The 25,998-nt window shown below is 38.7% G+C and overlaps 1 protein-coding gene across 9 annotated transcripts in view; it reads left to right on the top strand.

Annotated features, from left to right (window-relative positions):
* The window catches only part of LOC128738844 (MOB kinase activator-like 2), a 220,039-nt gene that overhangs the window by 183,610 nt on the left and 10,431 nt on the right, over positions 1–25,998 (top strand). For 6 of the 9 annotated variants that reach the window (XM_053834271.1, XM_053834270.1, XM_053834278.1 and 3 more), the window contains 2 exons: positions 17,444–17,604; positions 25,772–25,868. In XM_053834271.1, coding sequence (XP_053690246.1) covers positions 17,444–17,604; positions 25,772–25,868 — 258 coding nt within the window. Of the gene's footprint in view, positions 1–6,990; positions 7,711–17,443; positions 17,605–25,771; positions 25,869–25,998 lie in introns of all 9 variants that reach the window. The other 3 variants (XM_053834277.1, XM_053834275.1, XM_053834276.1) reach the window with 3 other exon arrangements.

The raw sequence follows: 25,998 nt of genomic DNA, 5'->3' as shown, positions 1-25,998 counted from the left end.
AGTTGCTTCTTCTTATCCTCCATATTTGAAACGGCATGAAATGAAGAATTAAAAGCGTATCACTGCTACTGGAATTGAAAGTACAACTTTAATAAGACATTCACCGGTTTCGGTTGGTCTTCCATTTTAATAATGGCCCAATTAAATAACTGTATAACTGGGAAAGATAGCGAGGCATTCATTGGCAAATGTTAAAGGTGCAAAGATGCTCAAAGCAAGGTCACCATTGCCATGTACCTTTCCTGCAGTTGCAAGTTGTAGTTGTAGTCGTATCTCGGGATAGAATACCTTGTGGCTATGGGTGACTTTTAAATAAAAAAGTTTATATAAAAAAGTACACATTTCGCGTGGGATAATCCATATATTTTACATTCTCTGCATTTAGGCCTCTAGGAATAATAACAAGTAGCAGAAAAAGTTATTGAAATTTTCTTTGTTTTGTGTAAGCTTGAATGTTTTAAACTTGAACTGGAAAGCACTTTTCAGATAAAAAGATTGAAAGTGGGAAGTCGTTGAGATATGTTATAATATGTTTATGTTCGTCTTTTACATTTCAATGGATTGCTTAAACGTGTGATATTGTCATTAGAGAACCCAGAGATGAGGGAAATGCGCGATGAACTAAACAAACGTTCGGACCTTTATTTTAGTGCGAATTGATTGGGCCCATAACCTTGAAGAAAACGTTCAAATACTGTCTGATCGCGAAGCAGAAAGAATACTGGTGCGACCCGTAATCCCCAGGTGCCCGGCCGCCGTAAGACAAAACCAATGTAGCGCGAAACAGAGAATTCAGTTAGGACGAGTGAAGAAAGGAGCTTGATTTATAAAGTTACACACGCGATAATTAAAAAAACCTCATGGACCTGTTATAATCTGCGAATCTCAACAAAACCGACAAAATTGAAGTTGACAATTCTGTTGATAAAAGGCGTATGCGCTTTTATTCATTAGGGGTATATTTTACTTTACTGATCCTACATTCACTAAGATGGTCTTTTGTAAAACAAAGTACTATGCGTCCCTATTGTATTAGAGGAACATTATTTCCTTGAGAAATTGTATTTCAAAATTTCAAAAACAAGAAATTATACATCTCTGAATTTTTGACTTCTTATTCAACACTACACACTAGGCACTTCTTTTACAAAGTTCATTCATTTTACGTGATTCTTTTTACGTTCACTTTTTTACATCTAAGATTTGAACCAACGACTTTTCTTTTTTACGTTTAAAATTTGAATTACGTCGTCTTTTTCCACATACAAACTTTGAATTAACGTCCTCTATTTTTACGTGTAAAATTCAACTATTACGAGTAAAAATTTCAATTTAACGAGGGATTGATAAAATTTACCGGGATCGCACGTAAACTGGTTAGTGTGAGTGCGAGTTACCAATAGTTCACGTGAATGTTACATGAAAAGTGTGATGGATGAGAATTACCTATGTTTTCACCGAAATTTGATGCGCCGATTTTTTTTTTGAGTGTAGATAAGGGAGGGTCATTGAAGCAACGCTTACTAGGTTCCTAGTCCGTTCCTCTTTACCCTAGCTGGAGGGTTGAACCAAACTATAATGGGAACCGTTTATAACCGGATTTTAATTTAAATTTCGTGCTTTTTGGGTCAACCCCACCTCAAAAGGGAGCCAGGGTTCCATGCAAAAGCTGACCCTGAACCTACAATGATAGGGAATGATTCAAATAAAGTTCTTGGTCTGTGGAGCATTTTGGCAAGTTTTCAGATCATAACGCGCTATCTTAAATGAGTAATGGCGGACAGAGCGAATTACATTTTCACAGTTTACTCCGAAACCTATTATCGGTTTGTATTGTCCATTGGCCTGTCTTGTCCGTCGGTCGGTTTCGTCTATCGATGTGTCTTGTCCATCCATTCAGTCTTGTCAATCGGTCTGTTTTGTCCGTTGGCATATCTTATCCATTAGTATGTATTGTACGTTTGTCTTGTTGTTCACCTGCCTGTCTTGTCCAGTGTGCAAAACAGACTAACAAACAAAACAGATCGATGGCCAAAACACACCAATGGACAAGATAGGCCGTTGGAGATCGTTGTTGAAATGAGAACCGAAAAAAGATAAAAGCTTGTGTCTGACACGGGCAGTCCAAATTAAGCTTCCATATGTATATATGAGTACAAATTCATGTATTGCCACATTCGAAGACTTAGTGACACAAAGTTCTACTCCCAAGCAGTGACGATTCCTCCTCAGAATGAAAAAAGAGAAGAGAAAAATTCACACTTTACGCAGTCGCAATTTATTCTGCTCCGTTTTGTTTTAACTTTTTTTTTTACTGATCGCGATTGCTCAGCAACCTACGCATTGTTCTACTCATTGAGGAGCAAACTGTGCAACAAAATGTTAATACACTTTTTGGCTGCCCATGATATGGACACAAAAAAAATGTTTACACTTCTCGTCGAGGCAACAGTGCAAAAAATGTATTGGAATTCCCGTGCAGTAGCTTGCTGCAGTAGTGTTATTAACGTTGTTTCTTTCATGTTTTGTTTGAAACCGTTCGTTTTCATCAAAACGGAACATTCAATCCGTATTCAAGAAGCGCCGTACATTCTTTGCCGAACAGCGTCACCTTCAGGCTGAAATCAGCTGGAATAGAAAATAGATTGCAATTATTATCTCCTCTGCGTTACAGTATTTTTCCATTCCGTTCTTGTGTCAAGTATGTGTACGAGCGAGTTGGTCTAATCAAAATTTATCGATGAGAGGGATTGTGCCTAGAATCCGGATGAATCATTATCCAGCTTATTCCTTGACTATCCCAGTGTTTCATACTGTGGAATTGATCCAGTAGGAGGACTAAAAAAATTAAACTTTTCTCTATACGTCAGATAGTGTGTCTCACAAAATCTGTATTCTGTGATTAATGTCGTATAAAACGGATCATTCCCCAATTATCGGAACTTTTCCGATTAGAAAGGTTATACTCGCAAAATCATATTATACCTATATGTATCACTCCATGCCTGGCCTGAGTACAACACGTGTACATGTGATTCACGTTATGTTGGACGTACTTTTCCTGCTGTTTACCGTGGCTTCGCCACGAGTAGCTATCACTATGACAGCAATATAGAGCCATAATACTATATCACTTCACACTTTCGTGCTCCGGTCTTCATTGGCCTGGCCTCTACCCTCTTCTGCTTTTTGCTGGATTACATTTTATCAAATATGCAAACACTATCAGCAAAGAAACAGTTCGTGATTCATCCATCGCGCGCAAAGCATAGCATAACGTGGCTTACCCGCTATCGAAGAGCGTTGTGAAATTATTGGTTTTGAGCAAAAATTAGCCAACCACCACAGCTGGTCCTCCTCCTCCGCCTGCTGCTGTGGGCTGACAAGCTGAGCGTGTTCGTACCCCTGTGGTACGGTGCCTGATGAGCGAGGACCAACCAACCCGTACGTGTAACATACAGACGTTGGCTGCCACTGACTGGCGTGTCATTGCGTCCGCGATGAGTTGCAAACATCCAATCCAATATCGCACACGTACGTTATCAATCCGTGAGGAGCCGGTGCCGCGTGGGTGGCCTGCTGCCATATGGTGCCAATCGACGTCGTACACGCTAGTCGGTACCTTAAGCAAGGCTTATCCTTACCTAATGCAGATTTTGCATTTTTGATTTTACGAGTGATTCGATAATTAAGTTCTCTTTCCTTCGTAGGAGAGCTATTTCAAAGCAATCAAAACAGCAAATAAAAAAACAAGTATTTAATGATTACACATAAAATTTTACTGGATTTTTAGAGCATAGTTCTCGTTTACGTTTGTTTTGTTCGTTTTGGACGGTGGACTACAAAACAAATATTACCATGACCTATCAAGCAGATAGAAGCAGTTTCTATAATATAATATTTCACTGTTTGACAACGCGAATTTGACCTACAAATAGTGCCACGTGCAATCGTTCAGTCTCTGGGTCCAATAATAATGGTTAGAATTGTTCTATTCATATCATCAGGTTTTTTTCGAATGTTCACAAATGTTCATTGAAATTTTTTTTAAATCAAATTCTGAACAGAAAATTTCGCATGGTTTCGCTATAAAAACTTTAATTTAGAAAGTTTTCTATGCCCCGGATGTTTTACAACATTTCTTGATTGGTTGGTATTTGCCATTCCACTCGGGAATATTCTTTCTAGTCTAGGAAAAGAAAAATTACCGCTTCTTAGAATCTTCAGCAATGGCAAAAAGTCATTATGCAATTACTTGCAGTCTAGTATCTTTATAGATTTGACATTGGAATCCTTGAAACGGTGAACTCCAAACTCTAAAAGGTCCTTGCCAGTCAGACTAGGCTCGCAGATTTTACCGTTAATCTCTACTGAGCGGATCACAAGCAGCAAGCTTATTTGCATTTTCCTGCTTGAGGTCGAGACTGAAGTACGCGGTTTGTTTGGACAGACTCAAAATCTCGGTCAGGAACAAAACCCGAGAAACTTGTAAAACAATTCAACGTTTTCATTTTGAATCGGAAAAGTATAACCCATGGGTCAACTGATCCCTTTGAGGACAGTTTGACTCAAGGGTCTGTCTCTTGTGACGTGAGTTTATTTTGCCTCGCTGTTACGATAGTCGAAGACTATATAGCGAAAAAGTTAGCTAAGAATCATATAGCAAATCAGAAAGGTTAATTTGATCAATATTGAAAATGCAACACGTAAAAGCCGTAAAAGTTTTAAATATACCCACCGGAATAAATAACAAAAATACAAAAGCAAAAAAAAAATACTCAGCTGAAGTACTCGCTGGGATGTGCTTTATTATCTCCCTTATATGAGCAACGCCAAATCGCTCGATCAAGCTACAGCAGATTCGCACTCATAGTATCACAAAGCACAGGATAACAGTAACAAAGCAAAGGCACAGTATTTAATACCACAGACAAACAGACGAGACACTCGCGTTAATTCCATCGTCCAATCAAAAACCACTCATTTTTCAAAAAGCATGTTTCGCAACATGGCCACACGGCGACGCGCAGATGTTGCTTCGAGTTTTCAGAATAAAACCATACAAATGTCAAAAAAAACCTACAGTATAAAACCCTGCAAATGCAAGCTACTTCGCAACATACATAACAGAGGGTGCTAGTGTGCAAGCAAAATGTGTAGGACGATGGTTTTTAAAAGATTTACTTCTATGTGTGATGTCAGTTCGTCAGTGTTAATACTTTACTTAGATCAGATACTGAAACTTCTCCTGGTATGAGCTACCTCTTATAAACAATGGAAAATAACATTACCGGACGAAGCTTAACATTTATCGAGAGGCGCAGATCTTTGACTAAAAACTTTTTATTAGTTCCCCCCAGTTTGTGCTTGTGCTAATCTGGAAAATCTATTCTAAAATCTAAATCTAAAAGATTCAAGTCTTGAACATAAAATGTTATTAACAAATATCTAGTGGTTAGTGGCAGTAAGAAATTGAGTGATCATGGAAAAAGTGACCACTTAGTTGGTTTCGAAGTACGATGCTGGTCTATCAAGCCGCACAAGTCGCAGTGAAGAATGTACCTAACAAAGGAGATAAAATCGAATATTGTTCCATTCCCAGAACATGTTTGTTATGTTTTGTGAGTCTCGGGGCTAGGAGGCATGAAAATTGAAAAACAATAGTCAAGCACGTGCACTTTCGTCTGAAGCGTACGGTCGATGATCGAAAGTAAACTGCTTCATAACTATCCAATATTTTTCCATTTGTCGACCAACATTCGAAAAGGGCGGATAAGCCAACTGTCAAACAGAACGAGTGAGAGTTCATTTTCCTATGCTGCTCCAGCAAAAAATAACTCTCGCTCGGTCTGTTTGACAGTTGGCTTATCCGCCCTTTTCAAATGTTGGTCGACATTTCATCCAAACATGTTTTGTCAGTTTTTGTTTTCTGAGCTGCCTTCACGGCACCAAAAATTGAATCAAACCGTATACAGTTTTGACGTCCGTGTTTAAGAAGTTGAGAAATCGTGAAGAAAATGACTCCAAAGAAGGTTTCTACAAAAATCTCAAAAGCAAGAAACAGTAATTTACTATTCTTCAAGCGTGCGTTTGTTTGTAACTGCACTGACAATGATCATATTGATGTCTGTGCGAGTAAAACACCTTGTTATCTTGGCAAATTTACTGAAAATCAATGGCAAAAATAACACATGGCATGGCATTGGAAAAATTTTCGACAAACCACACATTTAACAACAATTTACCGCGCACTTAAAAATTAAAAGTTTTGTTTGGAGTCGATGCATAGGAAATTTTATAATAGATTCGTAACTTATTAATGCTTCAAACTTACTAACTTACTTCTTGTGACACTCGCATTTTTAAATTTTTTGGAATTACTTCCTCCTTTCCCGTAGTTTTACATTACAAGTATTTGAAAGGGAAGACATTATATCTCCAAGTGTTCGAAATAATCACTTTTGCTAACATATTTAGCGTACGCAATACCCAGCAAATGTAGGTTAATCTGCCCGGAATCGATGATAGTATAAATAAAATATACACAATCTAATCCTGTTACTGTTTAATGCTTACTTGGGAAAAGTACCGATAAATCGACTTTACCCCATGCAACATGAAACCAATTCCAGACCGTACCGCACCAACCGTATGACACACTAGCGCAAAATTTTATAGCAATTTAACACCACAGAACAGTCAGTGTGCTTTATGGCAACCTCATAAATTAGCAATGTATTAATCAAAAATTTTGCTTACGAACCGGACTACGAGACCAGCCTTATCAGTCGTGTGTACACTCCACACCTGCACTGGTATGGGTATCGGTCTATTATCCTCTCCAAGTCGTTCATAATCAGACCATTCATCGGTATGATTCAGTACTGTTGCCGCAGCGGACTCGAGGGGTTTCGCCAATCAGCTTCCTTTTATTCCCGTACGTAACAAACCGCGGAAATCGGATGATGGGGTTGTAAATATACCGCATAGTTTTAGTGGTGGATCATGCTAATAGCTATCAACGTGGCAGCGACGGTGTTCTTTTCAGGAAAAATCGTCGCGGTTCTTCAGGATAGAATTTGAGGGCCGCTCGGTGGAAAGAGCAAGTGTGTGCTTCTCCAAGTATGTCCTTCCGGAACAAGCATCACCAGTGTTCTGTGCCTTGTTCAATGTTTTTACATTCGACGTTTAAACCCAAGAAGAGAAAGTGTGGATAAGGAATTTTGCTTCAACGGAATATTTAAGAAGTAGAAAAGTTTGCAATTGTGTTCAAACGCTTGCAGAACTGTCTGTGATAATTGTAAAGTGACAAAGTGTTAGCTAAGTGTTCTATTAATCCCTGGATCGAACCAGCATTAAGTACTCTTAATCGTGTTCAAATACGAACAAGAAGTGCTTTGTTGTTTCATCCCTGCCAAAGAATTGCAAGTCAAAGCGCAAATCCAAGTTATCATATTGATAACACAGTGCTAGGTGCTAGTCAGGTGTTCCCGTAGGAACAGCAACAGTAGTAGTGTACAAGTGACAGGTTGGCGATCCATATATGAAAGGAGTGACCGGAAATTCTGGCAAGCTGGGTTTCATCGAGTGCATATTGATCCTGAGGAAGCCCATGTGGCAGGTTGGCATTGTACCGAGCAAACTGAGTGACGCCATCAGTTCACTGGTCCGCTATGCACAGGAATCGCTTAATGTATTCTTCTGTCCCACGTAAGTTGATGCAATCGATCGATAAATAACCTTTTTCTAAATATAAAATCGTGCCTCCAAAGATCGAAGTTCATTACTGCGCGTCGCATCCAGCATACTGTTTACGATCCAGCTCTTGTTATGCTTAATTTGCACTACTCACTCGATCGAGCTTCATGCTTGCACAAGTATTATTTACAATGAAACTCCTGCGTCAGCACAGCAAAAGTCACTTGTGATGACGAACAACATCGCACCACCTCACTTCACGATGGCTGCCTGTTGGTCGCGATGATAATGCGAATTGCGCTCGCGTGAGCGTCTCTAGTCTTTGACTGGGATTGGCCCGTAATAGTATAATTGTCTAATCATATTTTTCCCATGTTCCAGTATAACGAAACAAACAGGTCACTGTTTTCAGGCCTTCGCGATGATAACCTTTAATTTGGTCACCTGCCTACGTGCAGCTGTAGAAGCTGTTTGTTGATTACACTTGTTTACAAGGAAAATGAACGAAAAATATGTCGGACAAAGTTCGAAAAAAGCACTTACATCACATGATATTGATGAGCTTTAAATTTTTAAATTAAATTGTAGTTTCAACAAACGCACCATAAAAATAAAGAAATGGTTTTGATATCGCTACTTTTAATTAACGTAGAAAAGTTTTTTTTCTCAAACAATACGGCAATTTGCAAACTAGTGTCTTCTTTTCGTCACAGAACTCTCCGGCTTCGCCTGACCTATTGCGTGAGAATATTGTTGGACTTGTTTTATTTATACGTTTAATTAGTAAGAAATCTTGCTGTCTGGACAAACAGAGTTAAAAATGTTTTATTATTTTAGTTTGATTTTTCTAAAATAATTGATTTGGTTATAATTTTTGTATGCGATGTAGATCAAATGCCGGCGTTTAAAAGGATAGCTATGCATTCATACATCTATTGGTAACAAAACTACTCTGCAAAACCAGGGTAAACAGCTGCAGTGACGCAGCTGGCATCTCGCCACACCAGGATTGGCTCACAGCAGAGCGTTGTCGTAGACACACCTGACCAACTGGATCCAAAATATAAAACTATTTAGCGTGGTAGCCTGTGAACAAGCGATACAACAACGTTGGACCGTTTTATCCGGAACAAGTCTCTTCTCTTGCGTACCCCCATGATGGTCGTTCGCGATCTACATCAAGGTCGAACTGCAGTGGGGGTCTAATGGATCTAATTGAACGTCGTCGTATGCTAATTGCTTAAATTAGGAAACTTTACGCCTTTGTTCGTAAACGGATTCTGTAGAAATCAACTGGTACGAGTGAATGGTAGCGAATCGGATCTATTGCGACGTTGCATGTTTCGTGTTCGAGGAGGTAGACAATTCTATTTTCAAGAATATGGTATAAAATGTTTCTGTAGCCTTTTATATCCAATTGGTAACCTGTCCTGCGTCTTCCTTTGTCGCTTGTTTTCCGGCCATATCGGCAATATTGCAAGGAACCATTTCTTCAAAAATCCTAATTTTGTTTTTCTAGTTTAAGTGAAAATTGCTGAAATTGTACCTGATAGCGCGAAATCGCAGGGGCCGAAGAAAAAGGCGAATGACATTATGTTGCTTTTATATTTTTTAAATCAATTACTTTCCGGAAACGGTGTCGTAGAGTTGAAAATACCTACATTCTTGAAAACCTTCGTCCGACGAAGATTAAATAATTTTTTCTGAGAAGGTATTCTTTATGGGATTCAAAAAAATTTAAATATCACTCAAAAATTTTTTCATTTAATAACATTGATTTGATTTTTACCTGAATTCATATAAAAAAGAATTAATAAAAGGAGAATATATATAGCAGAGTTTAAATTGGAAAAGTTTTCTTTTTTATTTAATTTCAGGTTTCGTATTCTACAAAGGTGCTCCACAAACTTCAGTCAAAGATTTTTAAATTTAAGGCACAATGAGTTTCCGACCTTAAGTTGTTCTCTAGGCACTTGTACATCTGTTATCGTAACGGAAATTTGAAAAACGAAAGATAAATAACGGTCTTACTCCTTATTTGGAACAAACCTCCCTTTTGTCAACCACACTATGCTGATTCTATTATGTAAAGAAATGTGTGTATGTCAAGTTAGGCGAAAACGTAATTTTCTTTTGCATAATCTTAGATTAACTTCTTGTGCAAAATGTTGTACGGAAAGTAGCTCAAGCATCCCCCTGTATTGACTAAGGAAAGCTTCAAATTTCTATCGGAATATGCTTCTTACCCGAGAAATACACATTCTGTGTTTTATTTGCCTGGATAATTCTCAGGTTTGGTTGAAATTTGTGTTTCTTTTGTACGCAGGTCCCCCTTCCGGAGGGAGGAGTCTTGAACCACCATAGAAACATTTCTTGCCTTCAAAAACCTCCATACACATGCCCAATTTGGTTCCATTTGCTTGATTAGTTCTCGAATGCAGAAATTTTTGTTTCATCTGCATGAGAGCCCACCCTTTCAGAGGGGGAAGGGTCTCGAACCACAATAGAAAAAAAATCCTGCCTCCAGAAATCCTCACAAGCCAAATTTAGCTCCATACTTGCTTGATTAGTTCTCGAGTTACGTCGAAATTTGTGTTTCATTTGTATGGGAGTCCCCCCCCCCTCTTCCAGAGGCGCGAGAGGTCTCGAACCATCATAAGAACCTTTCCCGGTCCCAAAGATTCCTGCATATAAATTCTCACACCAATCGGTTCAGTAGTTTCCGAGTCTATAAGGTTCATACAAACAGACTGAAATTCATTTTTATAGGTATAGACTAGCTGAGTGCCCAATCTTACTCGGGCCCCTCTGTCTCTCAGTTATATGTATATCTGTTATTGTAAATTCTCATAATTCAAGCAACAAACCCCTTTTTCTTCATTTGAACGTCTTTACACCTTTTGGCAGTTCCCTCTACTTGTTGTCCTCCAGCTACTTGTAAATCGGTTTTCTTTTCGGAAATCTATATAAAGCGAAACGAAACCTTTTTTGCATCCCCTTGTCAGCTACCACATTTTGTCCTACAGCCACTTATACGTTTGTTTTCTCTCTGAAAATCTTTGTAATGAAAGAGAAACAAAGCCTTTTTTCCTTATTTTGGCCTCTTCTCTATCTGATGCCTCCTACTCTCCCTTTTTGGATATTATCACTATGACCAGCATTTTGATCTATTGTGATCTTATCCAGGTGTTGTTCCGCACTGTGTTGTTATTGCAGTATCGCTATAGAGTGAGTGAACTGCTTATTATCCGTGCTTAACGGGAAATTAGCAATCGTTGACTTTTCGTCGGAGAGCCCAATTTCGGAAGCAGTTTTTGGGCCCAAAAGCGGGGTTCCGTTTGTAAAAATGTAAAAAACTGCATTCTTCTTGCCAATCTGAACACAGCGAATATATTTTTATAAACAGAATTTTTGTTTCAAACAAAAAAACTGCTTTTCAAATTGGTAGAGTCGATGACTGCTAATTTCACCTTAAAGTGCCGGTGTGTTTTCACCCCTTTTTCCCTTTTACGCTTCTTACCACTTTTCAACCAATCTAGCTCTAGAGCCAGGAAGTGCGGAGACTAGCTATAATTTGTCCTTGAGCAAGAGACTTTGTTCGCACCTCGAGCAAGTAACATTCTTATAACCAGCCCCGGCTAAAGGCTTCATGGTCGGTAAAGCAAAGTTCAGCACAGAGTCAGAGTGTGTATGTGTGTAGGTATGTGTTCCTTACTACTTTTTGCATTACCAATCTCGTTCCTAGAACCAGAACAAGTTATAATTTGCCCTTGAACAAGAGGCTTCATTCGCACCTCAAGCAAGTACCACTCTTATAACTTGCCCTGGCAAGAGGCTTCCTTGTTAGTAAATCAGAACTTAATAGGAAGGATGTGGAGGGGCCTGAGAATAAACCCATGCTAAAGTCACTTAACATCGAATGGCCTGATTCTACTAAGATTCGAACCCACGACCACTCGCTTGTCAAGACAGACTCGGTAACCTTGCGGCTACAGCCACCCCACTCCATGCTCCTCTCCCTTACAGGCATTTCATCTTGTCATCCAACCACTTGTACAACTGCTATCGATCCAAATACAAGAGAAGTCCATCCCATTTACTTATTTAAGCCCCTCCTTGTTAAAGATCGCCATTCCTGTTGTCAACCCCCTGTGGTCAAGGCACCACTCTTATTCGCACTCACGTATGCATCAGTCTGCTTTCCGAAAATCCCTATTATGGAAAAAAGTAACAAAGCCTTCTTCTTTTTTATTCCTCCCTGGGTGGTAACGCCCCACCCCTCCCATTCGACCCATCCTTTTGTTATCCAGTCAAATTCAAAGAAACACACCAGTTTACTCATGGGCATGGTTTAAGAATATCCTGAAAAAAATTATTATAATTTCGCTAGCTTACTTTAACCGATATAATGACTGATATAATAAAGATATATCCCCTCTTTATACAATTTGGTAAATTTTTACAAGAACTGTTATAGGCAATAGTGCAAATATGCGTCTATTTTTCCATTGGGACATACTGTCTTCAGTTTTCGAGATTGGTCTATCACACAGGACCGGAATCTCCAACCCGAAGATCCGCGTTGAGAATCGCGGCTAACACGCTAACGACGAACAACATCACATGCAGTGCCTTGTAAGTCACAAGTGTCTGTACGGTTTCGTCGTCCAGTTAGTAAAAACGAGTTAGATTAAACTTCTCAATTCGGTGGTTGGATTACAATAGATCGAGGAAGAGGCACAGCTTGTGTCTATAAATAACTCAACCCACCAGATGGTGGAGTTTGAAGATACGTCACTTGCTTAATAAGGGGGTTGTGCTTTTGTAATAAGGGGGGGGGGTCCTTTTGTCCAATGCCTCTATGGTTCGAAGGTACATTACTACTAGCGAGCCACATGCCCTGGCGGGTATTGTGGATTCGAATTCGGTTGTAATCTCAGATTATAGCTTGGTTCGACCCATGCACCTTCCAAAAGGTAGGAGTCACAACGACTGCTTGTTAGCGTAGCTACTAATAACCCCCCCTCCTCTCACCTTTTCGCTCTTTGTCCTTCACTCTAAAAAATTTCATTACTTTTTTCTACCGTCCCTTCATCAATTGTAAAAGAACTACCGTTTCTAAAAAATATTCATTATATATGCCTGAAGCCTGACCTCATTTCAAGGTCAAGACAAAAACACGAGGTTGATCTATTCATTTTTCGAATTTTTCTACTATATAAACTATTTATTTAATTCTTTTTTAAAACTATAAGTTTATAACTTTTGCAGAAGAACATTTTGTACGTATATTCAAACTGTTCAACTGTAATCGCTTGTGACGTCCGAATCTCATGAGTCGAAGTAGCACGATAAAATCACGTGACAATCAAACAATAAACCTTCGTTTCATTTTCAATAACATCAATGAATCGTTTCGTTTCAATGTCATCGTAAAATCATGTAGTACGTTATCACTACAACGTTGTTTTTCGTCGTCAAATATTGGTTACCTGAGTAGCGTCATTGAGTGGGCGTTAACGAAAACTACTAATAATACAAAGGTACTGATTAATCGAGTCAATATCGTAAATCAGGATTGATTCAAATAATGTCGTCATCTGGAATTATCACCCGTATTCTTGAAAGTTTACTCGAAAGGGCCACGTGTGTTTCAAGTTTCTTGGATCTTCTTTATAATTGTCGGTTATTAACATGATCAATGTCCCTTTATTGAGCGTCTGTTAACACGAGAAAGATGTTTCAATTCTGCTTTTTATTTGTTTATTATTTTTACTCGTTTAAAATTATAATCTCGACATAAAAATCATTCTTCTAATTTTAATCAGTAAATTAGGCACATAGTAAGGTGTCATAAATAATGTAGTTCATGAAATGATTTGTACAGAAGTTTGACGAGTTCAAGTGATTATAAATTATTTTACGACCCATTAATGAACTGATAGTAAATAGTCATATCTGCAGTAGCATAAACATTACGCTCGCGCAAAAGTTAAGTTGAGTAAATTGTTTGCGATGACCTTTACTTAAGATCTCACTTTAGAATTCAATCAGACGTTCGTGAGTTCGCACTTAAAATATCCCGCTTTAAGTCGTTAACACCTGGGCTAATTATCGCAATACTTACAATTCTGATGCAACGAAAGTAAACCGGTACTCGTTCGAATATCGCCATCATTGTCATCACTCTGATCTGTCCGTACATATATACTTGCCAGAAAGCTACTTATCGTATTCCAGCTTAGTCCGGACAGTTTGATCGAAACATCCACTTATCCGGTGCATGGGGTAGCAATATTCATTAGCCAATAATCGTTCTCGGAATCGAATGCGGTATATGGTACCCATATGGATACTTAATCAACGAACAGGTTCGAATGTTGTTATTCGTTGAAGTACAGCTGTAGAAGCTAGCTATGCACGGTGAGCTTCCAGTCACGGATGCAGTCACGTTTCAGAACCAGCAGCTGAGTAGTGTACGGCTGGTTATCTCTAGATGACAGCAACGTATTCTACGTTTCACATTAGATGGAGAAACGTCTCACTTGACAGTTCGCGGCTTTGGTATGATTGGGTGCGCTTAGTTTTGCCGTAAACAAATATAGAAAGTTGCATGTTAAAAGAGAAAATCGTAAACAACAGAATGAATTAACAGTTTACAAAAGGTGATAAGAAATGCAAATCAATAGGAAAATCAATTTATTTATTCTATTTACTAACGATTGCAAATGTGACTTGATTGAATAATTAACGTTCCGGGTTGTATAAATTGTTGTTATTTGCCTAATAGGTAGCGCTGATCACCGCACATTAAGGCACTCCACCCACTAGCTAGTAGCTACAGGTACTTGTAAGCATCGATGACGATCTTTGTAGTAGGGCAACAGTGCTAAAAGCAAGTTATCGACTGTTTTGCGCAGTTTCATTTCCGTGTTTCCAGTCGCACTCATGTCGTATCGTGTTTGCACGTATTATAAGATTTTTAGATTGGCAAACCTTACGGGATTCTAGCCGCGCTGTGAGGTTTTCATTCAGTAATCTCGAAGCTCAACTCAAACTCCGATAACCACTACTTGCACGCAGGTGTGTTTAGGTAGCTGATAAATATTTTTCGGTAACTGATACGCGCTTTATCAGTCAGTCTCACGACATTCAGTACAACAACAGTCCCAACAACAAGCGTTACAACAGTTTTGCCTGTATAAGTTATCGATCAAGGAAACCTCCGAACCGAGAAGGTGCCAACTGTTGTGTTGTTGAGGTTGTGTTTCGCTGTTTTGGGTGGCGTTGAACTGATAAGGAAAGTTATCTAGAAAACATAAATTTTTCAATTTTCTGTTGAGGTGCCAATTGAAGGTTTAAGATAAAATAATTTTGCTTCACGGTGACAAACATAAACAGGAAATGTTGTTAAAATACACAAGGAAAACTTGAAAAACAGGATGCCTAGAATAGAAGCGTACTGCATTTCAATTAGGCGCACTTGAAAGTTTCGTTTTTTAACGTGGAATACATCGGGACAGGTAAAGGTTTGACGAAGTTTAAACGACCATAATTGCTACAAAATAAGACATTTTTAGATGAAACGAACTGCATTCCACGGGGAAATTTTTCCAAGATGTTCTAATATATTTCAAAATTCGTAGTAACAAGTGGATACCGAGGATATTCTGGGTTGTCCGGGGTATGACAAAAACTGACTTTTTTCATCTCTTGTATCTTTTTCTGTCATAGAAATTTAATAATAGGGTAGATGATCCATTAGTTGCGCCACTAAGCACAATTAACTTCATTTTGCTTGTTTATTGAGGTATATGCTTCAATTAATGCTTGTGGGATATAAATTTATCAAATACAAGGTATTTGTCACAAGGCAAGACAATTGCTTTCGTTGTACGAGAAGCTTTATAAAGGAAAAATGAATTTTCCGATTCAATTATATTGTACCAACAGTTGCGCTAATGTTTCCTTAATTAAGTTTAATGTTCCTTTAATTGTGTTATTCCATATACATTGCTAGGTTGCTAAGTGAAAAAACATCGTAGCAAAACTATAGATGAGCGCCTATAGTTGTGCGCTCCAATTGCGCGTTTGATTTTGGAAAATTGGCATTTTAGCAAATAATGCTTTAATTTTAAATGGTGTAGTCTAACTACCAATACTTCTAAAAACCTGTTTTATATAATGAACGTAATTGTTTTATCTAAAATGCTGCAGTGACGAAAATATGCATTAATAATGAATAGTAGCGCAACTATTGGTACTACCACAACTATTGGATCAACTACCCTATCCATATTTTATCCCAAAACTGGACTTCATTTCCACAACTGTTGGAAATAAAACTTGGCAACTTCGGTTGTAAACGCCAAAAGCACATTATCCGAAGAAGAATGAAAATGACGTGTTATATATGTTTGCCTTCTTGTATTTCATTCAACCTAAGTTGTTCCACAGTATCTAGTTCGTATATGCATCTGTCGTCTGTGTTGGGGAAGTTGAGTAAACGTTGTGGAAATATCTGGTAAATTTACACCTTATTTTTTATCATAAATTGCATATTGCAATACGATTTTTCTTGCTTACGAATGAATTCGCCATAAAAATCCGTCGTCGATTTGCCATCACCCATGGTATTTGAAAAAATGTTAATGCTCTGATGTTAATTCAATATCGGATAAACCCGTGCTGACATTATGCTCGATTCGTTTGGATAATTACTACCGTCAGGATCATAAAATTGAGCAGCAGCAATAAACGGAAACTTGATTGATTTTGCCTCTTGACTTTCACACGATATGAGTACAGAGTCGGCAAGGGGCTAAGTGTTTTCTATTTTTAGCGTTTACAGAGCCACAAAACTGAACATATGTTTGTTTTAGCTTGCTATCAGCTGCGTTAATTGCCTGTTACCTCGTAACATTTCTTCTCTGAAACCATAAATCAAATGCTAAACCAGGCATCATCTCTTAATAGCTTTTGAAATACGACCTTATGCTCTCCAAGTCCGCTGTTAAATGGATAATAAATTTACTACTGAAATTGAAATTTACAGGTTTGCTAATATTCAAGAGCGTAGATAATTAAGCGGAATTATCGATTTTTAAATTCAATTCACTTGGTGGCAGTTGAACAATGTTTGAAATTCCCTACCTGACCTATATTTTTTCTTCTTCTAATAATCATCACCGAATGAACCAGAACATCGTGATTATTGCTGCGAAACGTCGTTCTTCTAAACAGTAACCCCGGCACGAGTTGATGCATTCAAGAAGATTTATGTTCCGCTGCTGAGAGGGCCCTGCGGAAAAACGCGTTTGCTTGGTTCGTGCGGTAAACCTAGATTAACGTCATGTTGGCCAATTCACGTTTTACGTTCTGGCGTTGCACAAACCGTAGATTACGAGCTTCCACGCGTGAGTACGGTCCGGCAGAGGCTCTGGGTGCTGCCTAGACGAACGTTGTTTTGGTTATTTCCTCACAGTCGATGGTGTTTTTATTTTTAATTAAGTTTGGTAATAGCTTGCAGCTGCGTTTGTGGTGTGCATTTCGCTGGGCCTCTGCAGCCGCATCCATTTGCTCCAATTAAGTATATAGGTCAGTCGACGCATTGCTGGAAAAACTCTGACGTGCTCTGATTTATGCGTCACGATTAGCGATAGCGATTCGTATTCCCTAATTTGTTAAAATCACTGATTTCCGCGTTTCGTTATTAATAGCATTCCATTTGTTTCTCTACTTACAGAAAAGCCCGACGCAAGGAACGAGACGGCGACTCGAGTCAGAGTGACACAAAACTATATCTGGAGGAAGGAGTACTGGAACGCAAACTACCAGACGCCGATCTGAGGTTACTGGTGGACCTGCCAGCTGGTTTAGACTATAATGAATGGCTTGCCTCGCATAGTAAGTAGACGAATTTCCGCTTCCAAGAAACTGATTGTATGGTATTATTCGCATGCTCATGGACGTGGGGTCACGAAACGCACGCACAATGACAAGTTATTTTCCCCTTCCGATTCTTATTCCATAGCATTTGAGTATTCATAAGCTGAGAGTGACTTTTCAGAGCAAATAGTCGTGCAATGCAATGTTATGTGGTCATACAATGTATGTTCCTGAAAATCTGGGTGACGGTCAGTTTTTTTTTTGTGTGTCACTCAATATCTGTCACTGTTTGAGCAGTGCGGAAAAAACTATATCTTGACCTAAACACGTGTGTTTCGCACTTTCTTTAGTTAAAAATACAAAACAGGTGACATATTGTTAACCTCAAAATGTCAAACACTTTCACTCAATTGAAAGCGCAGAAAAAATGGGCGCATTGTCGAAAATTACCTACCCAAAGACGTGTTTTTTTGGTGCTTTCATATTTATACACCGAGCTGTTAACGAACATCTGCTTTAATTAAGTCCAAATACAGACACTCGAAGCAGTAGAAACAAAAAAAAAACCGAACACATACCCAAAGGCAAATAACAAATTACAAATATCATGTAGCAGACACGGTGTCGCCAGACAACGGTTTTTTTGTTGTTGCACAAACAAATTTATTAGTACGCGTGTCGCGTTTTGGCGATGCTTCTTCTGCCGCTGTAGTGTAATGTGACCTTCCAACAGATGGGGTTGGGGGTGGCTGTGGGAGGAGTATGAAAGTGTTTAATTTTCAGGAAGCGAAACACGGGAATACAATTTTTTTCGATGCTGTTAGGATGGGGGTTGGGAAAACACGGTTTGAGAATTCAAAGAACGAAATGAAAAAGATGTTATTTTAATTTGTAATATGTGATATACAGAAACAACAAAAAACGTTTTTTTTTTATATTACATTTTCATAAGTTTTTAAGAAGTAGTTTTTCCGGCTATTCTTTAAATTTTTTTACCGCCGCGAAATATTTTGTAAAAACACTTTCCAGAAGTGGGATTGAAAGTATTAAATAGCAATTGGTAATAGCAAACGGTGATTGGGAATAAAAAAAGAAAATTCAGTAAAAAAAAGTAAATTGAAACGTGAAACAGAAATGGGAAAGACAGGAGGAGTAATGGTTGACTGGCGTAAATTTCTGTATAATAGCAGTAAATCAATCTCAATCGCAGTTGAGTTTAAGTTTGTTAGAAACTCAAAGCCAACGAGAAGCTTTAAAAATGTAAATCGTAAAAGAAAATGAGGAACAGAAATGAAAAGTGAGAAAAGAATAAAAATAGAATAGGGAAATGACAGATCCAAATAAAAGGAAAAATAAAAAAAAGAGAATGGTAAGAAAAATATCTATCCCTATCTATCCTCAATAGCCAGAGAATTCGTAGGGCAGTACCCATGCAACTACTGCAAATTTTTACTCTACGACAAATCCTCCAAAAATGTCGGGAGTTCAACGTGCCCACGCATCATATTTTCGAGGATTTCAGGGCAGCATACGATACAGTCGAGTGCGAACAACTATGACAGATAATGCACGAGTACGATTTTCCGGATGTGTTACGTGCGCGTTTCGGAAGCACTCTCAAGTCCTTTCGCGCAAAGGGGTGCGGCAAGCGAACTGTCCTGTATGTTATTCAACATCTTTATTAAAAGCGTGATTGCGGACTATTTTTGGTGGAGTACAAACGGATAGCGGAGAGTGGCGTAGGCGTGTGAACCACGAGGCACGAGTTACAGGCACCTGTTGGAGAAATTTCGTTCGTACACCTGGTGAAAGTTGGGAGACTACCCAGCTAACATTTTTATATGTATATAAAAGTTAAAAATCAGCATTACTTACATATATACATGCTAATAAATCGTATTTGATGCGCTAAATTGGCATATCCGTGGTATTTTGGAGGCGATATGCGTGATGAGGAATAAACATACACATTTCATCGATATAAGTAATTATATACGACAATATCCGATTAAGCCCGACCCGCTCCGTTTTGCTATACGATTCTGTGCTGAATATCGTATGAATGTCAGCTGTTATCATTATATACGACTGAAAATCAACTTGGGCGGACTTTATTCATCTTTAGTTACGATTCCGAATTTGTTAAGAGTTATTAACGATAATTTTCGGTTATTGATTCACGATTTGGTGCTAGCTGGGTACGGTAGGCCGATCACATGGCAAGGATGCCGAACGACTGTGCAGTGAAATTGGTTTTTTTTTCAAGAACTGGCACCAGGAATAGAGGGGCCCAACATGCTAGATGGCTCGATCAGGTTGAAACCGATTTGCGTGTGTCTCGACTCGTGTTTCGGCTCAACGAATTGGTGACGAGTAGCGCAGGACCAGTGGAGAAGAATTTGTTTATTTGTTTATTTGAGAAGGGAAAAGCCCGCTGGAGTGGAACAGTTATAACGTTCCTTCTCCAGTAGGCACAAAACCTCCTATCTTTTAGTACCAACAGATTTACACCAAATGATACATTTTTTAAACTTAAAACAAAGAGCACATAGTTTCCTTAACAAATAACTTACAAGAACTAGATGTATACAAAAAATAGTAGCTTAGGACTAACACGATACTATTGATATTATAAAGGACAAACTACATTTGTTTCAGAGCCCTACGAAAACGAGTTTTTAGAACGGTTCGAGATACGTTAAAATCAAAAACATTATAACATTTATTAAAAACGCGACATATGCTACTGAGAGGCTCATTACTACCATAATTAGTACGTGAGACGGGAATGTAAAAAAAGGCATGGGATCGAAGATTTCTACGGCGAATGTTTATGTTTAGGAGTTGCAGAATATCGGAACAATCAACAAACGACGTTAAGATGTCGGAGATAAAGGTAGCTTTGGTAACATCGCGCCGAAGTGCCAACGTATCAAGCCCGATCAGATTACATCGATTTTGGTAACTTGGGAGGTTTAATGGATCATTCCAAGGTAGGAGCCGTAAAGAGAAACGCACAAATTTCCGTTGGATTGCCTCAATCCGTTGAATACTGTTCTGATAGTACGGTGCCCACACATTCGAGGCAAATTCCAATACAGAGCGCACTAAGGAACAGTACAGAGTTTTCAAACATGGAATGCTAGTAAACTGCTTTGTGGCCCTGAATAAGAAGCCAAGATTTCTCGAGGCTTTAGAGCAGATGAAGGCTATGTGATCCTTGAATGTCAGTTTGGAGTCCAGCAAAACTCCTAAGTCTTTTACAGTCAGCAAAACTACTTAGCTGCGATTGCAAAAATTGGCAGTCAGACATATTCTTAATTACGAAAAAAAGTTTGAAATCGTCGGCATACGATAATTTCATGCATTTAAGAGTAGGATGGATATCATTGAGGTACAGCAGAAAAATATATGGGCCTAGATGGCTGCCTTGAGGTACGCCAGATGTGACCGAAAAGGGCAAAGAGATAGTATTTCCAATTTTGGCTGACATAGTTCGACCAGTAAGGTATGATTCAAACCATTTCAGTATATTGCCGCATAATCCAAGCCTCTGAAGTTTCGAGATAGCGATTTGATGATTTATTTTGTCGAAATTCTTGATAGAAGAAGAGGAAGAAAAAATATAAAAGGCTGTTATGGTAACATGTGTAAGTAGGACAAGTGAATAGAGCTATATAAAAATGAACTAATATGGATAAGAGAAATAGGGAGGGAAATAGAATGAAGTATTTTACAAAAATGTAGAGTTCTGAGCTGAAGGGTTTCAGGATTTTACAAAATTTCGTTCACGGTCATATGGAGTTATGAACGCAAAAAATATTTAAACAAAATCGAATTTTCCTATTTTCCCAGAAATTTAAATGAAACTTTTCCGTTCTTCATAGGCAATGTGTCGTTTATAAGCGATAACTCAAGAACCAAGCATCGTAAAAACAAGCAGATTTCCTCAGTAATTGAGAAAAAATATAATGTTGATAAAATTTTCCACAAATTTTTTCGATTGCTCTCGCAGTTTTCCATCTCCGTGGAAAATGTTGTAGAAAACTTTTTCAAAATAGTCGCCTCTATTTGACATACCGATCGGAGGCGGATCCGATCAGAAATCGCGCTTCGATCGGAATACATCGTATGCTGATCGGAACGATCCCGGTCGGAATGCAAAATCGGGGCGAGTATTTTTTTCCTGGATGGCTGTTTTTTTTAATTTTCGTGAAAAAATGTTTGTTTTACGATGTTTAGTCTGAGACTTTTGAAGCGACTTTTGAAGTGATTTTAGGGTTTTCGTTCATAAGTCCTTGATAACATAGTGTTCGTGCATATATATTTTATAAAGTGCTAACGGCTGTCAGCCGAATCGGTACAATTATTTTGAAAACTCAATATGGAAACGGGAAATGAAAATTTGGAACGGTAAATAAAATTTTCGCTTTTATTTTACATACCGATCGGACCCTGACCCGATCAGCAAGTTACAACATATGCTATAACACACGTCGATCGAGATTCAGAATATGATTTCTGATCGGAACGGGCCCTATCGGAATGTAGCATCGAGGCGAGTGATTGCGATGTGAAAGGGGAATGGGAAAGAGAATGAAAATTATAATCGAAAAAGATGAAGAATGGGAAAGGAAATAAGGAAGAATAGCAGAAAATAAAATAAGCAAGAATAAAAGAAAATAGTAACGACTGAATGAAACTAGAAAGGGTAACGCGAACGTAAGATAACATTGATATAGTTTTATGGAAATTTGTAACAAGAATGGGAAGTAAGAAAAGGAAAAACTAATGATAAAAATGGAAAGCTAATGAAAGGAAAGGAAGGAAGTGTCCGATGCGAAGAATTATTGATTGGATGAACTGGAAAATTTCGATATAGACAAAAAACACATCGGTGCAATGGCAGGTGGGATTTGCACCCACGCTCTCTTGGTTGGTACACGCGTGTTGTACTAACTAAACTACCGTCACCTGCTATATGAGGTAGTCTGATACCTAATTTTGTTTTACTCTCCAAATTCTACGCATACGCATCACACACTGCCCCATGTGACGATATTATTTGTATGAGTGCTCATTATTTTTACCTCCGACAAGATAAACTGTTATCTACTCGGTCAATGTGATAGAAGCAAAGCAGTGCGTTGCCTACGTTCGCCACGGCAAGCCTCTACCACTTATGTGTCTATGTCCGCCGTTCCGGTACAACAAAGGGATAAAAGCGGAGATCTCCACTGCTGACGGTTACCCGCGATGGCTTTTACCAATGGCCAGGACAGGTTCTCGTCTACAGCCCGAATAACGTTGGCTAAGCTGCGTCGGTATGAGCATCTGGGTCTGCCTCTTCTACGCTGTCCTTGTAGATTCCAGTCGAGTGCTTCTCTGCAGACCTCGGTCGCTCCTTTCCTCAAGGTGTGTCCGATCCACCTTTACCAGCTTCTACCACCGAGTGTGTTTTTTGTTTTTTATTTACTTGTATATGACTATATGACGCGATCATGACGTAAATTATTTTGGACTTGCCGTGGTGAACGTCGGCAACGCACTGCTTTGCTTCTATCACATTGCATTGACCGGGTAGATAACAGTTCATCTTCTCTGCGGTAGAAACGATGAGCAATCATACAACCAATATGGTTGCATGGGGAACTGCGTGATGCGTATACAGGAGTGATAGAATTGAGAGAATAAAACAAAATTAGGTATTGGACAACTTAATATAGCGGGTGGCGGTAGTTTAGTTAGTAAAACATTCGAGTACCAACCGAGAGAGCGTGGGTGCGAACCTCACCTGCCATTGCACCGATATATTTTTCAGGTATCAGCATCTATGGCTCGAGTAGCACGTTCCTCACAATCCACAGTGGTCCAAACAGCGTAATACGTGATCGAGTGATATTGCGCCGAAGCGTGAAGTTTTTCGCATGCTGTGTCTTTAAGAACATTTCTTGGTATAACAAATTCCTCCAAATTGGCTAACTAACTCCTCTAAAAGTGAGATACAAAATTTATTTTCTCGTATGTAGTTGTAGTAAATATCAGTACAAACAATTTTGTCAAAGACACCATACTTGTATCTCTTCATGGAAATCATTTACGAAGCGTTATTCGTGGACAAGCCCTTTAAAACAGTTTTTAAACCCTGACTTATTCTGGTCAACTTTTACGTGTTCATAGTGTTCTAGGAAGTTGTTTATATTGGTAAAAACAACGTTTTCGTAGAACATTTTTATACGTTGTTTTCTGAAGTTTCGGAGATTTTGAGCTTTTTTGATAAAAAATAGTATTTCTTTGAGCTTAAATATTTCCCAAGGTGGCAAATGGTGGCTTAAGTGAGTATTTCTTGTCATCGGCTAAAAATATTTGACACGCTTGTGTCAATCATTGGCAGTTACAAAATGCAAAGATACAAAAGCAATGAATTTAAGCAACGTTCCAACGCACAGTAGGTACGTTGACTGCAAAGCACATAAGTAAAGATGTGTCACACGGAATGATTCGCGCCATATGTGATCAATTATAATTCTTGAGATTTCGCACCAGTCGGTAGGCAGGCTGTCAAAAAGAAAATAGTGGCAGGATAATAGGTAATTGTAAGCTGTAAATTTACGATTTTGGTTCATAACCATTCTCAAATGTTATTATTAAATATACCGATGGCATATAGTAACTGTAACCTAGATTTGCTTACTAACTCGGCATTCGGCACATAAAATAAAACAACCGAATAATCTACCTTTTAAGTTCCTCCGTAAAAACTGTACACGAGCTTCACTCCGGTAAGCATAACCCAGTTACTGCCAAATTATGCACCGAAAACACTCGTCGACTGAACGAAAACGGTATTTTTACATTCATCACAACAGCACACTCTACGGTGCTTAGTTAGTGGTGGCGGTAAATTTCGGACAGGTGTAACAAAAATCTATTTCAGATCAGGTTGTCCTTTCTCGCCTGGTCGAAAAACCTAACGCTGCGTACCATCTCCAGCCCAGCGCTTGCTGGACTAGACCATCGAAAGGTACCGCTTATAAGTGTGACGTTTCAGTCGTAAAAAAGCGTGTAGGTATTTATAGTCCTGTAGAGTGTGCAAAGAAAACACTTCGGTGGTTATCGTACCATGGCATGGGCTGGGTGGGTTACATAGAAGGCACAACACCGTTTCTTGGTCTGGTTCTGATTGAATTGCAAATTTTGAAACCTGTTACTTTCACTGCGGACAAATTGTGCTTCAGGTGCGCTTCCAGTCCAGAGTCGGTTTCTGTCGTATCACTGACAGTTGCTGGCGCTGTTGCCGGCTACACGGTTGACGTGCGAAGGGAACTAGGTGGTTCTACTATGATAATTGAGACGTAGTTGATTGTTTCACAGTTAAATAATGCACCGTGTATGGCCAGTGATTTATTAATTGATCACTAGTGTGATTAATATGAATGAAGTCGGAGGGTGGCTCAGGTGAGATTATCGAGTAAAAATAATTGCGTTTAATTCTAATGTTCTCAGAGAATTTATCTAACCGGTATCAAACGATCTGTAATGGAGGCGCATGATACTGCTGTTGATTACTGTTTAATATGTTTGAAAGTCTGTTGTTCTCGGACACGTTTTTCATTCCCAATTGAGTGAGACCGTTGATCGTGTGTGCGGATTAGTTTGCCAACAGCGTTGGAGGTAATTAAATGGAATTGGAACAATTCCAATTTTTTCTTCACCAATTGAGTTTTCAGCCTATTAAGCAGAAGTTCACCTTCTACATCGCTTTTAATTACCCTTGACGCTTGGTATAGGTGCTGTGAATTTCATACACTTTAAGCCAATATTCTCAGCTGTATTGCTCAAATGGCATAAAAATCGCAGCATAATTGTATACGACTGGTGCTGCATTTTGAATTATTTATTTAAGTTGTTTTTCGGATTGTTGTTATGTAAATTTTACAAGGGCATACCCTTGCGGTTGTTTGCAACAAATACGCAAGAAAAAATCTCATCATTTTTTGGTGTCGAATGTTTCCTGCCTTGCTATTGCAACATTCTGTTATAGTGATTTCTTTACTTTTCTTTATTTGTATCTTTATTAGAAAAAAAATTAACGACGGACTTTACAATCAGTTACTTTCGAACTACATTTCTTTTCGTCTGTAGAAAATTATCTAACCAACGATCTTATTTTTCTTCCATACAGCTCTGGCGCTTTTCGAGCACGTGAACTTAGTGTACGGAACAATTAGTGAATTCTGCACCACATCCGGCTGTCCAGATATGACCGGTCCAGGAACTAGGTAAGCCATTTACATTTCACCATCGTACAGGATTAATTATAGGCTTGTTGCGCTGATAATGCAAATCGCTCTCGTGAATATCAATCATACGAGATAGCAGGCTTTTATTTACATTTATTTACAATAAAAC

Source organism: Sabethes cyaneus, chromosome 2 (assembly GCF_943734655.1).
Source record: "Sabethes cyaneus chromosome 2, idSabCyanKW18_F2, whole genome shotgun sequence".
NCBI lineage: Eukaryota > Metazoa > Arthropoda > Insecta > Diptera > Culicidae > Sabethes > Sabethes cyaneus.
Note: the sequence above shows the minus strand (reverse complement) of the source record. Positions and strands in the feature narration are given on the sequence as shown.